The sequence below is a fragment of the Sinocyclocheilus anshuiensis genome, unplaced genomic scaffold (genome assembly GCF_001515605.1).
Source record: "Sinocyclocheilus anshuiensis isolate Anshui unplaced genomic scaffold, SAMN03320099.WGS_v1.1 scaffold515, whole genome shotgun sequence".
NCBI lineage: Eukaryota > Metazoa > Chordata > Actinopteri > Cypriniformes > Cyprinidae > Sinocyclocheilus > Sinocyclocheilus anshuiensis.
Genome location: NW_015548243.1, coordinates 931,829 through 943,605, shown reverse-complemented (window position 1 = coordinate 943,605; position 11,777 = coordinate 931,829). Strand labels below are relative to the sequence as shown.

At 34.8% G+C, this 11,777-nt stretch overlaps 1 protein-coding gene across 1 annotated transcript in view; it reads left to right on the top strand.

Annotated features, from left to right (window-relative positions):
* Positions 1–10,175, top strand: part of LOC107655125 (diacylglycerol O-acyltransferase 1-like) — a 22,064-nt gene extending 11,889 nt beyond the window's left edge. The window contains exons 4-17 of the mRNA XM_016442550.1: positions 512–597; positions 780–832; positions 1,854–1,959; positions 2,213–2,341; positions 2,982–3,056; positions 3,189–3,292; positions 3,377–3,415; positions 3,508–3,549; positions 4,487–4,531; positions 5,069–5,181; positions 8,606–8,671; positions 8,864–8,951; positions 9,056–9,118; positions 9,195–10,175. Coding sequence (XP_016298036.1) covers positions 512–597; positions 780–832; positions 1,854–1,959; positions 2,213–2,341; positions 2,982–3,056; positions 3,189–3,292; positions 3,377–3,415; positions 3,508–3,549; positions 4,487–4,531; positions 5,069–5,181; positions 8,606–8,671; positions 8,864–8,951; positions 9,056–9,118; positions 9,195–9,356 — 1,171 coding nt within the window. The 3' untranslated portion in view covers positions 9,357–10,175. The remainder of the gene's footprint in view (positions 1–511; positions 598–779; positions 833–1,853; positions 1,960–2,212; positions 2,342–2,981; positions 3,057–3,188; positions 3,293–3,376; positions 3,416–3,507; positions 3,550–4,486; positions 4,532–5,068; positions 5,182–8,605; positions 8,672–8,863; positions 8,952–9,055; positions 9,119–9,194) is intronic.
* The last annotated feature ends 1,602 nt before the right edge of the window (positions 10,176–11,777 follow it).

Below are 11,777 nucleotides of genomic sequence, written 5' to 3'. Positions count from 1 at the left end.
TCTGTCTGTCTGTCTGTCTGTCCGTCCGTCCGTCCGTCCGTCCGTCCGTCCGTCCGTCCGTCCGTCCGTCCGTCTATCTACATATGTCAATGAAAAAATCTTTGTCTTTCTCTATATAATGATTTAATGTACTATGTAATTATTATAAATTATTATAAATATTAAAATGTATTATTTATTATATTTTTATTATATAAATGTATAATTTATTATAAATAAAATTATACTATTATTATAAATATATGTAATGATTTTATGTACTAAAAATTATTCTAAATTATATTATACATTTCTATAAATTGTATATACATACATTTATATACATGCATACATAATATTATTGGTTTAAATCAACAAATTATTTTCATAAAATTATTTATTTATATACATGAATTTATATATGTATATACAGTATGATGAAAAATTGAAGGTAATGTTTACTTAACACATTAAAATGTGCGGTTTCTCATTAGAAATACATCTAAATGACTTTATCTCCTCTTGTCTTCAGATATGGCATTCTGGTGGACCCCATCCAGATCATCTCTCTCTTCCTGAAGGACCCGTACAGCTGGCCGGCTCTGTGCCTGATCATTGGTATGATGAGTGTGTGCTTTGTGACCGACAGCAGATTCATGCAGATCAGCTCAAGCTGAAGACATCATTTCACACCACATTTACACGTTCTGTCATGCATAATGTAATATCATAAAAATCCACGTCAATATTCCATGCATGCTCACTTTAATATGCCATGTCTAATCTGTTTGCTTTTGCAGTTTCCAACGGCTTTATAATGGCAGCTTTGTACATAGAGAGAAAGCTATCCGTGGTGAGTTGCATGCTGGGAATGAACTGTGTGATTACAGACATGGACTTACAAATATAACCGATTACACTATTACATATAACCGATACACGAAGAGTGAATCTCACAATCCAGACAAAATCATGTCCAGATCACATTTTACCTCAAAATTTAAAAAAAATTTTTTTTAAATAAAACAAAGCTTTTTCTTTTTAACTTTTAAGGTTTTCTTTGCATTGTGACATTATTCACATGGCAGTTAAGCACATTTTTATCCAATTCTTAATATTGCTATGTGAAAATATCCCATTCTCATTACTGTAATGCAAAAAAATGATATAAATTATAAAATATTTGTTATTTGTGAATAAAAAATAACAAAAAATAAAATATTAAAAACGTACTTATTTTATTTTAGCTTTGTAAGTATGTTTTGCAACATTTCTCATTTTCGTTTAATTTAAGTAAAATTCTAAATATAGCTAAAACTAAATAAAGTACAAATTAAAACTAAAACTTAATAAAAAACCATATAGACATATTAAAAACAAAAAATAATAGTAATAATAAAAAAATACTGAAAATGACAAAACACTTAATTACTAAAACTTTAACTAAAATTAAACGATGATAGAATATAAATGTAAAATCTACAATATAAAATGAGATTATTATTATTATATATTATATAAAATACAAATGTTATGTAAAATACAAATACAAAATCTATTAAATATATATATATAACTAATAAATTGGACAAAAACACAACAAAATGTAAAATATATATTAAAAAAACTAAAATATATATATAAAAAAACATTTTAATAATAATTTTTAATTTCACATAACATTTTTCACATTTATTTATTTTAAATTTATAATATACATTTGTAGTGGGGATGAAATATGACCTAGACCTGGATTTCTTCATGAGATTCGACTGACAAGATTTGATTATTTATTGCAGGTTAAATGTATATCTGTTAGCGCAAGTGCTTTTTATTGCTGGTTTGTTTTAATAGTCATGTAATTGAATTTCCAGGGCAGCATCTCAGAGGGCACCGGATCATTCCTTCATGGCATCAATCTTGCAGCTCTGTTATTTGTCCCGGCCGGTACAGTTCTCAGCCTGACCTCTATAACCCCAGGTATCACAGACATCTTCCACCTGTGTTCAGATGTTCACACTAACACCTTCAACCTTCGGTCTTACAGGAAAACGTTGTTTCTCATGCATTAACTACCAAAACCTCTATCAGTGGCAATTTTTACTTTGTGACCATGTGATTTGGTTGTGGGTTTAACTAGAAAATTATGTTTGTTTTTTTATGTAATCCTTGTTGGCATGTTGGAAATATATTGTTGTGTGAGTAATCATGCTGTCTCGTGGCTGTGTTTCAGTGGGTGGTGTTCTGGCGTTGAGTGTCTTCACCATTCTCTTCCTGAAGCTGTATTCATACAGAGACGTCAACAAATGGTGCAGAGAGATCAAACACGCCAAAGCCCGAACCCTGTCCCGCTCTCACTCCTGTGAGTAACACTCCAACCTCACCAAAAACTCACATTTTCATCATGCATTCATATCGGACATCAAGCAAATTCTAATATTCACATGCATTTCTGTGCATGAATGCAAATGCTTCTAGATACACAGTCTCTGTTGTGAAACGCATCATTGCACAAATCCTAATGCAAGTATGCAATGCATGTATAGCAAGTATAGCATGCATTAGAGCTAACATTACAATATATCCCTCTCCGTATGAATGCATTGTTTTGATTTGCATTGAATTGTTTATTTTGCACCAGTAATACCTGCCGCTTGTCCTCCTGTAGCACCTGCGGTTCATAAACCCTGTATCTTCTCATCTGTTGTTTGCTGTGAAGGGCTCTCAGTGTTTGTCTGAATCTGTACAAACAGACTGAGATGTGAGAGGAATTGCACTGTTTCTGTTTGCCTGAGCACTAACGCTGTGCTGTACTGCCACATGCATGCTGGTCAAAGAACAACAGCACATTTAATGCAAACTTTACCATCAGCATCGTAAAAAAAAAAAAAAAAAAGTGTGATCTATGAACTGCCTAGCAACACAGATTGTTGTGTTTGGTCTCCTGGCAGAGAATATCTGAATGAATTCAGTGTGTGTTAATGTTTCATTTTCTCCCGTAGGCCCGTCTGTGCACAAAGCCAACGGCACGACCGGATACACACACGTGAGCTATCCAGCAAACCTCACACACAGAGGTCAGTCACTACACAACCTGTTTAATAAGGAATATCAGCTCGCTTGTAATTAAAATATCAATTCAAATATTTAAATGGAATTAATAACTTGTTTTTTTTTTTTTTTACATTTATTTTATTATTTTGTTACAGACATTTATTATTTTATTTTCGTTCCAACTCTGTGTTACGAGCTGAACTTCCCGCGCTCTCCACGGATACGGAAGCGTTTCTTACTGCGCCGACTGCTTGAGATGGTGAGAGACAGCATGTGACCGCAGAAACTCATGTTTACAGTTTGCACTTTCTGATAATGTTATACCTGTTTTTCTTTTTTGCAGGTGTTTTTAATGCAGTTGATGCTTGGATTAATACAGCAGGTATGCAAAGAGTAGTTTTAATTGAGCTTATTTGTGTGTATATGGCATGATGTTTTTAATGGCTCTTTTTTTGTTTTCTTTTCTTTTAATAGTGGATGGTTCCGACGATTCAGAACTCAATGAAACCCTTTCAGGTAGAATCGCGCTGTAAAGTCTGACATATAAAATAATAGTCCGAAAAATCCAATTTCATAAAGGAACAGTTTATTGAACCTTTAGACAAAATACAAAAAAAAAAGAGTTTGCATATGTGACCCTGGACCACAAAACCAGTCATAAGGGTATAAAAGAAAAATCTATAATTTTGACCCATACAATGTATTGTTGGCTATTGCTACAAATATACCCCAGCGACTTAAGACTGCTTTTGTGCTCCAGGCTCACATATGTGTTTTTGTTTAGTATCACATCTGATACATCAGGATTTTATGGCTCATATAGTATGATATAGTGAGAATATGGAGAGAAAAAATACCTCAGTTTTATTCAAAAGTTCAAACTGAGCAAAAATATGCCAGACTACTGACTATAAAATAATATAAATACCAGCTGTCACTCTACATTTGTCAGTAATGTCTCATAAGATGAGATTTAAATGCTTACTGTTATGATCAAACCATATGTGCAATGCAATACAATTATGGTTGAGAGACAAACAAATAAACGTTCCTCAAAAGCCTGATGATCATATTTGACTCACATTTGAACATGATTTTTCTCATAAATGATGTAGTAAATCTTCAGTCCAGTAAGTATTTGTCTTGAAATGTTACTAACAATTTAAAAGTTGTTCTTATGTTTACTTTATAAAAATCAGTAAAGATTTCAGAGCAAGAAGACCTGTGAAGCACGAGCTGAAGGTGGACGTTTGTATAAAGATGCTAAAAGGCTTTTTACTTACTAAAAAGTATAAACTATCAATCAGATGACAGAAAAATGCAATTAAATTGTCCCGGGTTTGAATACTTTGTACTGGTTAGGCATACAGAAATACTTCTTTAACATGTTGTTTTTATCTATTTTTTATTTTTATGCGTTGATTGAACATAGAGTCTCTGTCTCTTTAAACAGGACATGGATTTCACTAGAATCGTTGAACGCCTGCTGAAGCTCGCTGTAAGTGTCCAGAGAAACCAATGCAAACAGATGCTGTTGTTGTCATGGATGGACTATTGTTGCTAGAGCTTTTGCAGGTGCTGTTGATATGGCTACTGTTGCTATAGCTTTCACTGTGGCACTTGCTGTTGCTATGGTGTGAAATCCAGGCCCCAAATTCACTTAAAGTTTTCCCTGTAGCTGATCAGCTCAGTACAGTAGAAAGGAAAACTTGAAATCGCATCATATGACCCCTTTAAACAATATGAATATGATTCTGTAGAGGCAGCCAGTCGTTATCATAGAAATCAAAAATAAATGGACAAAAAATATTGTAAATTATTGTATTTCATTAAAACAGAATTATACAGTTTAGCATTATACAAAATATTTAAATGCTGAATGCCATGATTGACCAATCAGAATTAAGAATTCCAGACTGCTTGAATTTCGTATGGTAACAGCTGCTGTCGCTTTGGTTGATGTCATGTCTGTGGCCCCTCCTCCTCAGAGTGTCTAATGGCACAAGCCCCTCCCCTTCTCCCTGTCCCTCTACAGGTGCCCAATCATTTTATCTGGCTCATCTTTTTCTATTGGTATTTCCACTCCTCTATGAACTTCGTAGCTGAGCTCATGCTGTTCGGAGACCGCGAGTTTTACCGCGACTGGTGGTGAGTGGCTTCCTCCGTCCAGAACTGATTTACGCCTAGCAAAACCTGCAGTATGTTAAAGTATCTTAACATTTAAAGGTCCATTTACACCAAGGATGATAACTATAAAAACATCTTCTATGAGAATAGAGAAGTCCACACTACAACTATAAAGACAGAGAAGAAATCAATAAAACAATAAAAACATTGACAGCCAATCAGAATCCATCCTTCTTTAAAAAAGTTCACGGATTTAAAGTGGCAGACGACAAAACTGCAGTGTGAGCTTATAATAAACATAACGTTATCATCCGTTGGTTTGGATGCTATATAATCTTAATCATTATCGATTGTAGTTTAAACAGTCCTAAATCGTAAGACAATAGCAAAATCTACACAGCTATAATTATAACGAGACAGAGAAACAATATAATTAGATATGGAAGCCTGTTTCCGTCACAAAATAAAAAATGTAAATAAAAAAGGTAATTACAACTTTCTTTTCTCACAATTATGATAAAGACAGAGAAGAAATCAATAAAACAATAAAAACATTGACAGCCAATCAGAATCCATCCTTCTTTAAAAAGTTCACGGATTTAAAGTGGCAGACGACAAAACTGCAGTGTGAGCTTATAATAAACATAACGTTATCATCCGTTGGTTTGGATGCTATATAATCTTAATCATTATCGATTGTAATTTAAACAGTCCTAAATCGTAAGACAATAGCAAAATCTACACAGCTATAATTATAACGAGACAGAGAAACAATATAATTAGATATGGAAGCCTGTTTCCGTCACAAAATAAAAAATGTAAATAAAAAAGGTAATTACAACTTTCTTTTCTCACAATTATGATTTTTCTTGCAATTATGACTTTTTTCTTGCAATTCTGAGTTTATATATTTATACAATTCTGACTTTTTTCTCACTGTTCTGAAAAATTGAGATATGTTTGTGACGAGAGGGGCGGGGCCGAGAGCCGTGGGAACGGAGCGAGGCCGGTGGAGTAAATGCTAATGCACGACACCTGCGCCACTCACCGGTCTCGAGTCCCATGGAGGAGCTCCGGAAGGATAAAAGAAGGAGTGACGACAGTGTTGGACGAGAGAGGACCAGGCCTGGATTTTATTTTGTGTTTTGGTTCTGTTTGTGCGCGACAGTCGTCCGCGAGTGGCTGTCGCGCTATTTTGTGTTTGCTTATTTTATTAAAGTTTTGTTTAAATGTTCGCCGGTTCCCGCCTCCTTCTTCCCGTGACTACGAATGTCGTTACAATGTTAACTTGCAATTGCGAGAAAATGTCAGAATTCTGAGTTTATATCTCGCAATTCTGACTTTTTTTTTTCTCGGAATTGTGAGAAACAAGTTTTATTACTTTTTTTTTTTGTGAGAAACAGGCTTCCATAGTTGTAATCACTTTCAGAGTGATTTAGTTCCACCTGATGAAAGATAAAAACATTGAAGGCCAATCAGAATCCATCTGACTTGAAAGAGTTTGAGCATTCAAAGTGGCAGACGACAAAAGATAGAACGTTATTGTGCATTTGGTGTGGACGCTACTATAGTTATTGTTATATTTATCATTATAATGAATTGGCATTTTACTTAATGCATTACTTTTGGAGTCACTTTTTTATTATGTCCAGCCAAACGTCAAACATAATGTCTAAAATTTGTCAAATAAAATATTTTAAAATTTATGTAAATAACATATTTTTGCATGATCCATATACAACCCCAATTCCAGAGAAGTTGGGACGTTTTGTAAAAATGCAATAAAATCAAGAATCTGTGATTTGTTCATTCTCTTTAACTTTTATTTAATTGACAAAAGTACAAAGAAAAGATTTCCAAAGTTTTCACTGACCAATGTAAATGTATTTTGTAAATATGAACACATTTTTATTTTGATGGCTGCAACACACTCAAAAAAAGTTGGGACAGAGGCACGTTTAACACTGTGTCACATCAACTTTCCTTTTAATTACAGTGTTTCATTGTTTGGGAATTAAGGATACTAATTGTTACAGTTTTGCAAGCAAAATTTTTGTCTAGTCTCGCTTGATACAAGACTTCAGATGCTCAGAAGTCTGTGATTGTCGTTGTCTGATTCTCCTTTTCATGACTGGTCATACATGTTCAATAGGAGTCAGATCTGGACTGCAGGCCGGTCTAACACATTCAATCTGAGTCTACGAAACCACGCTGTTGTAGCACATGCAGAATGAGAGCTGGCATTGTCTTGATCTAATAACCATGGACTTCCCATGAAAGACATCATCTTGACGGCAGTATATATCTCTGTACAATCCTAATATATGCCTCCATGTCTTCAATCACACATATGCAAGTCACCCATGCTGTTTGCACTGATGCCCTCATATACCATGACAGATGTTTGCTTTTGCATCTGTCACTGATGAAAGTCTGGATGGTCATTTTGGTCTTTGGGTCTGAGAACTTGAAATCCATTTTTCCCAGAAACAAGTTGAAATGTGGACTCATTTGAGCACAGCACACCTTTTCACTGTCTTTTTGACTATCTGAGATGAGCTCTGGCCCAGAGAACCCAGCGGCATCACTGCATAGAATTGATGTATAGCTTTCTCCTAGAGTAACAGAGTTTCAAGTTGCATTTCTTGATGCAGCAGCAGACTGTGTTAAGTGACAGCAGTTTCTGAAGTACTCCTGAGCCCATGTGGCTATATTTAACGGTTTCTTATGCAATGCCATCTGAGGGCTCAAAGGTCAAGCACATTCAACTGAGGTTTCCTGCCTTGCCCAACACAGACTGAGATATCTCTGGATTCCCTGAATCTTTTTACAGTATTACGTGTGGTAGTTGGTGAAAGACCTAAATTCTTTCCAATTTAGCATTGCGAAATGTGATTTAAAATACAAAAAGTAAGGGCAAGTCTTGATTTTATGCATTCGAATTTGAAAGAATGGTGAAAAGCTGCAAAATAAAAGGGCTTGATGATTTGACGTTTTAAAGGTGGAGCAAGTTTGCACATATTGTTTTATGATTACAAACCAATTGGAATAATATTCAACAACAAATGATTTAAAATAACCGCACAAATATGCGTCGATTTTCATTCCTGTGAATTTCAATACTTCAATATAATTCAATACTTAAAAAGCCATCAAAATCAAAATTTGTTCATATTTACAAAATACATTTACGGTGGTCAGTGAAAGCTTTGGAAATCTTTTCTTTGTACTTTTGTCAATTAAATAAAAGTTAAAGAGAATGAACAAATCACAGATTCTTGATTTTATTGCATTTTTACAAAACGTCCCAACTTCTCTGGAATTGGGGTTGTGCATATTTGCTTTGAATGCATCACATTACACACATAAAACAGCTCGCAGATGCCATTTCATGAGAAAAAGTTTTCACACTATATAGTCTAATTAATGAGCATTTTGTTCGCAGGAACTCTGAAACGATTCCGTATTTTTGGTCGAACTGGAACATTCCTGTTCACAAGTGGTGCCTACGGTGAGCTGGGGTTATCATCACTTTATGTGATTGGATTTGTCTGTTATTTGTGTGCCAGAGGCGGTTTTCTTGCAGCAGTGTTGAGCTTTGTGTTCATATTACGACAGAAATCAGTTCTGAGATAAGTTTGTTGTGTCTGTTCATGTCATACTGTAGTTTGTTCATTATTTCTCATTCTCTGTTTCCCCTCAGACACTTTTATAAGCCCATGTTGGTGAAAGGAGTAAATAAGTTTGCAACTCAGTTAGCCGTGTTCTTCCTGTCGGCGTTTTTCCATGAGGTTTCATTCCACACTTACATTGCTACACTACAATTTACAGTCATGTTAGACTTTTTTCTTGTTTCTTTAATAGTCCTGACAATGTTTTATGTAATTTTTGCCAGTATTTAGTGAGTGTCCCTCTAAAGATGTTTCGGCTCTGGGCGTTTCTGGGAATGATGGCACAGGTCAGTCTTAAATATTCAATATTGCTTGTTGAACGTCAAATAAAATTCCTCATTTCACATTCTCCTTCTGTTTCAGATCCCGCTCGCCTATTTTGTGGGCCGATTCTTGAGGGGAAACTACGGCAACGCTGCCGTCTGGATGTCGCTGATCATCGGCCAGCCGATCGCCGTGCTCATGTACGTCCATGACTATTACGTGCTGCATTATGGGAGTGCGGCGGAGGGCGTCGCGGCATGACAAAACCATATCTGCAATAACCGAGATGTTGAAAGTAAAAACAATGCAAAAATTTAGAAGGGAAATATTCGATTTTTAACAGACTTCAGCCCAAATCAAATGTGATGCGAAAGACTCGAGCAGGTGTGTTTTATAACGTGCAATCTAATGTTAACACTGCCGGGCCAAAGCAGCACATCATTGCAATGCCTTCTCACTAATGTTTCATACTTGACATTTTCATACCAAGATGATCAATTCAAAGAGGCGCAAAATCGAAAGTGTTTGTATTCTTCCAAATGCATTTCAGAAGGGAACTCATTTGTGTCTGTAATTTAAATGTAATCTTTTTTTTATTCTTTGTGCTGTTGCTTTGGTGGTGTGATTGACTGAATCTGTTAGTTTCTGCACTTTATTCAGAAATGCATGATGTTTGTCAACCTTTTAAAGGCTAATTTGAAGAATGTAACTGCTTTTATGTTGATTTCAGTACTTGCTGATCAATTTTAGTTTCTGAAAAGAGACGTATAAATACATTATATCAACATTTTGCATGAATCTGTGAAATTGTTAAAGCCAAAATTTTACGTTGTGCCATTTAAATTGCCAGCAGTGTTATTTAAATGGGATTTAATGGGATTCAAGCACCAATAGGGCCAAGAAAGATGTAATAAGATGTCCTAGATAACTGTATCACAGAGGAACGATATCGTTGAAACCATCACAGCCTATCAGAATCCATCCTAACTTGAGCGCAAACATTTAAAGCGGCAGATGACGTTATGGTCTGTTTGCGTGGACACACTCTAAAAAATGCTGGGTTGTTTCAACCCAACTTTGGGTCAAATATGGACTAACCCAACTTTTGGGTTAAAAATTGAATGTAAAAATTTAACCCAAAGGTTGGGTTAGTCCATATTTGACCCAAAGTTGGGTTGAAACAACCCAGCATTTTTTAGAGTGCACTGATGTAGTTATAGTTGTTGGTGTGTGAACAGACCTTTATTCTGAACTTCATCACTTTGTTTTTTCAGGGGAATAGTCCTGAGACTACTGAGATTTTTATATACCAAACCAACCGCAAATAATGGACACCAAATAAGAAGTGAGGCTGTATTTTGCCAAATATTTGACTTAAAACTTGGTACCAGACCTTTGGTGCATCCTGATTGGTCAAATATATATATATTCTCATATACTGTGAAGAGATTATACAGAAATAATTATTCTGTTGGCATCTGGTTAAAACATTTCGACTGCTGCGGTGCTTGGTCCCATTATTTGTGTGTGTTTGTTTTTTTTTTAATCTCATAATTTACCATGCTTATGATAATACCGAGATGTAAATTTACTTTATTCCATTGTAACTGCTGCAATCAGGTGTGATAGATTTATTTGAAGAGTTTTTGAATTACATTTGAAGTACCTTTCTACAAAACATTTGACAGATAGATTTAATAACCAGCAGATTTTTCCTGTGAAAGCCAAAGTTTGTAACTGAAGACACGTTACGTTTTCCCTGTACGGTTTTGGCAGCTCATGTTCCAGTTTAATAAATCTTTTCAAACATCAGCATATCTAGTTGTGTATGAAATATGATGTGACACTATCTAGAGAAAATTGCTTTGTTCCCCTTTTGTATGTCGCTTTGTAAATGTAAATGTAAAATAATCAGAAAAAGATCGGGGTTCACTTTGTGCATATAAAATATTTATTCAGCAGATGGAAACCAATCGCATAGATCCGAAAAACAACAAAAAGACAGTGCCACTAGAAATCCATCCAATATGAACGTGTGCAGATAAAACAAAGAGAGGAAATGACGGAATCCCATCTGCTGTGTCACTGCTGTGGAGAAAATACACGAGATTAATACACACCGATGTAAAAATATGATTCTGCACATGAGCAGGCATGATGAAGCTCACCTTTGCTTTGTTTTGTACTGGTAAATAGAGTTTAAATTCAGCGGGGAGCTCGTCCTCAGAGTACAGCCGGTCAGAGAAATACACCCTCCTGATGCGACAGTTTGCGTGAATCTGAAAGACACGAGGACAGGACAGGACAGCCATCATCAACCCCATAAACACCTGAATCACAGTCTTTAGTTTCAAGCTATTTCTAATAACAGCTTATATCATGAAGGTTTGCTGACATTAGAAATTATTTTTGTATTGGCAGATTTTAAAAGCACTGTTATTCATTCTTTCATATATATATATATAGCCATTAAAATAATATAAAATATATAAATAATTTTATTTATATATAAATGTAGATACATTTTAAATTTATATAAATTATTTTATTTTCAAAACACTTAAGTCAACTGTAATACAAAGAAATTGTCATAAAGAAATGTAATGCTGCTTAATTTATGCTTACATAAATATTGTATTATGTTTACATTTTATTATTTTGTATTAACATTTTTTTTTTTTA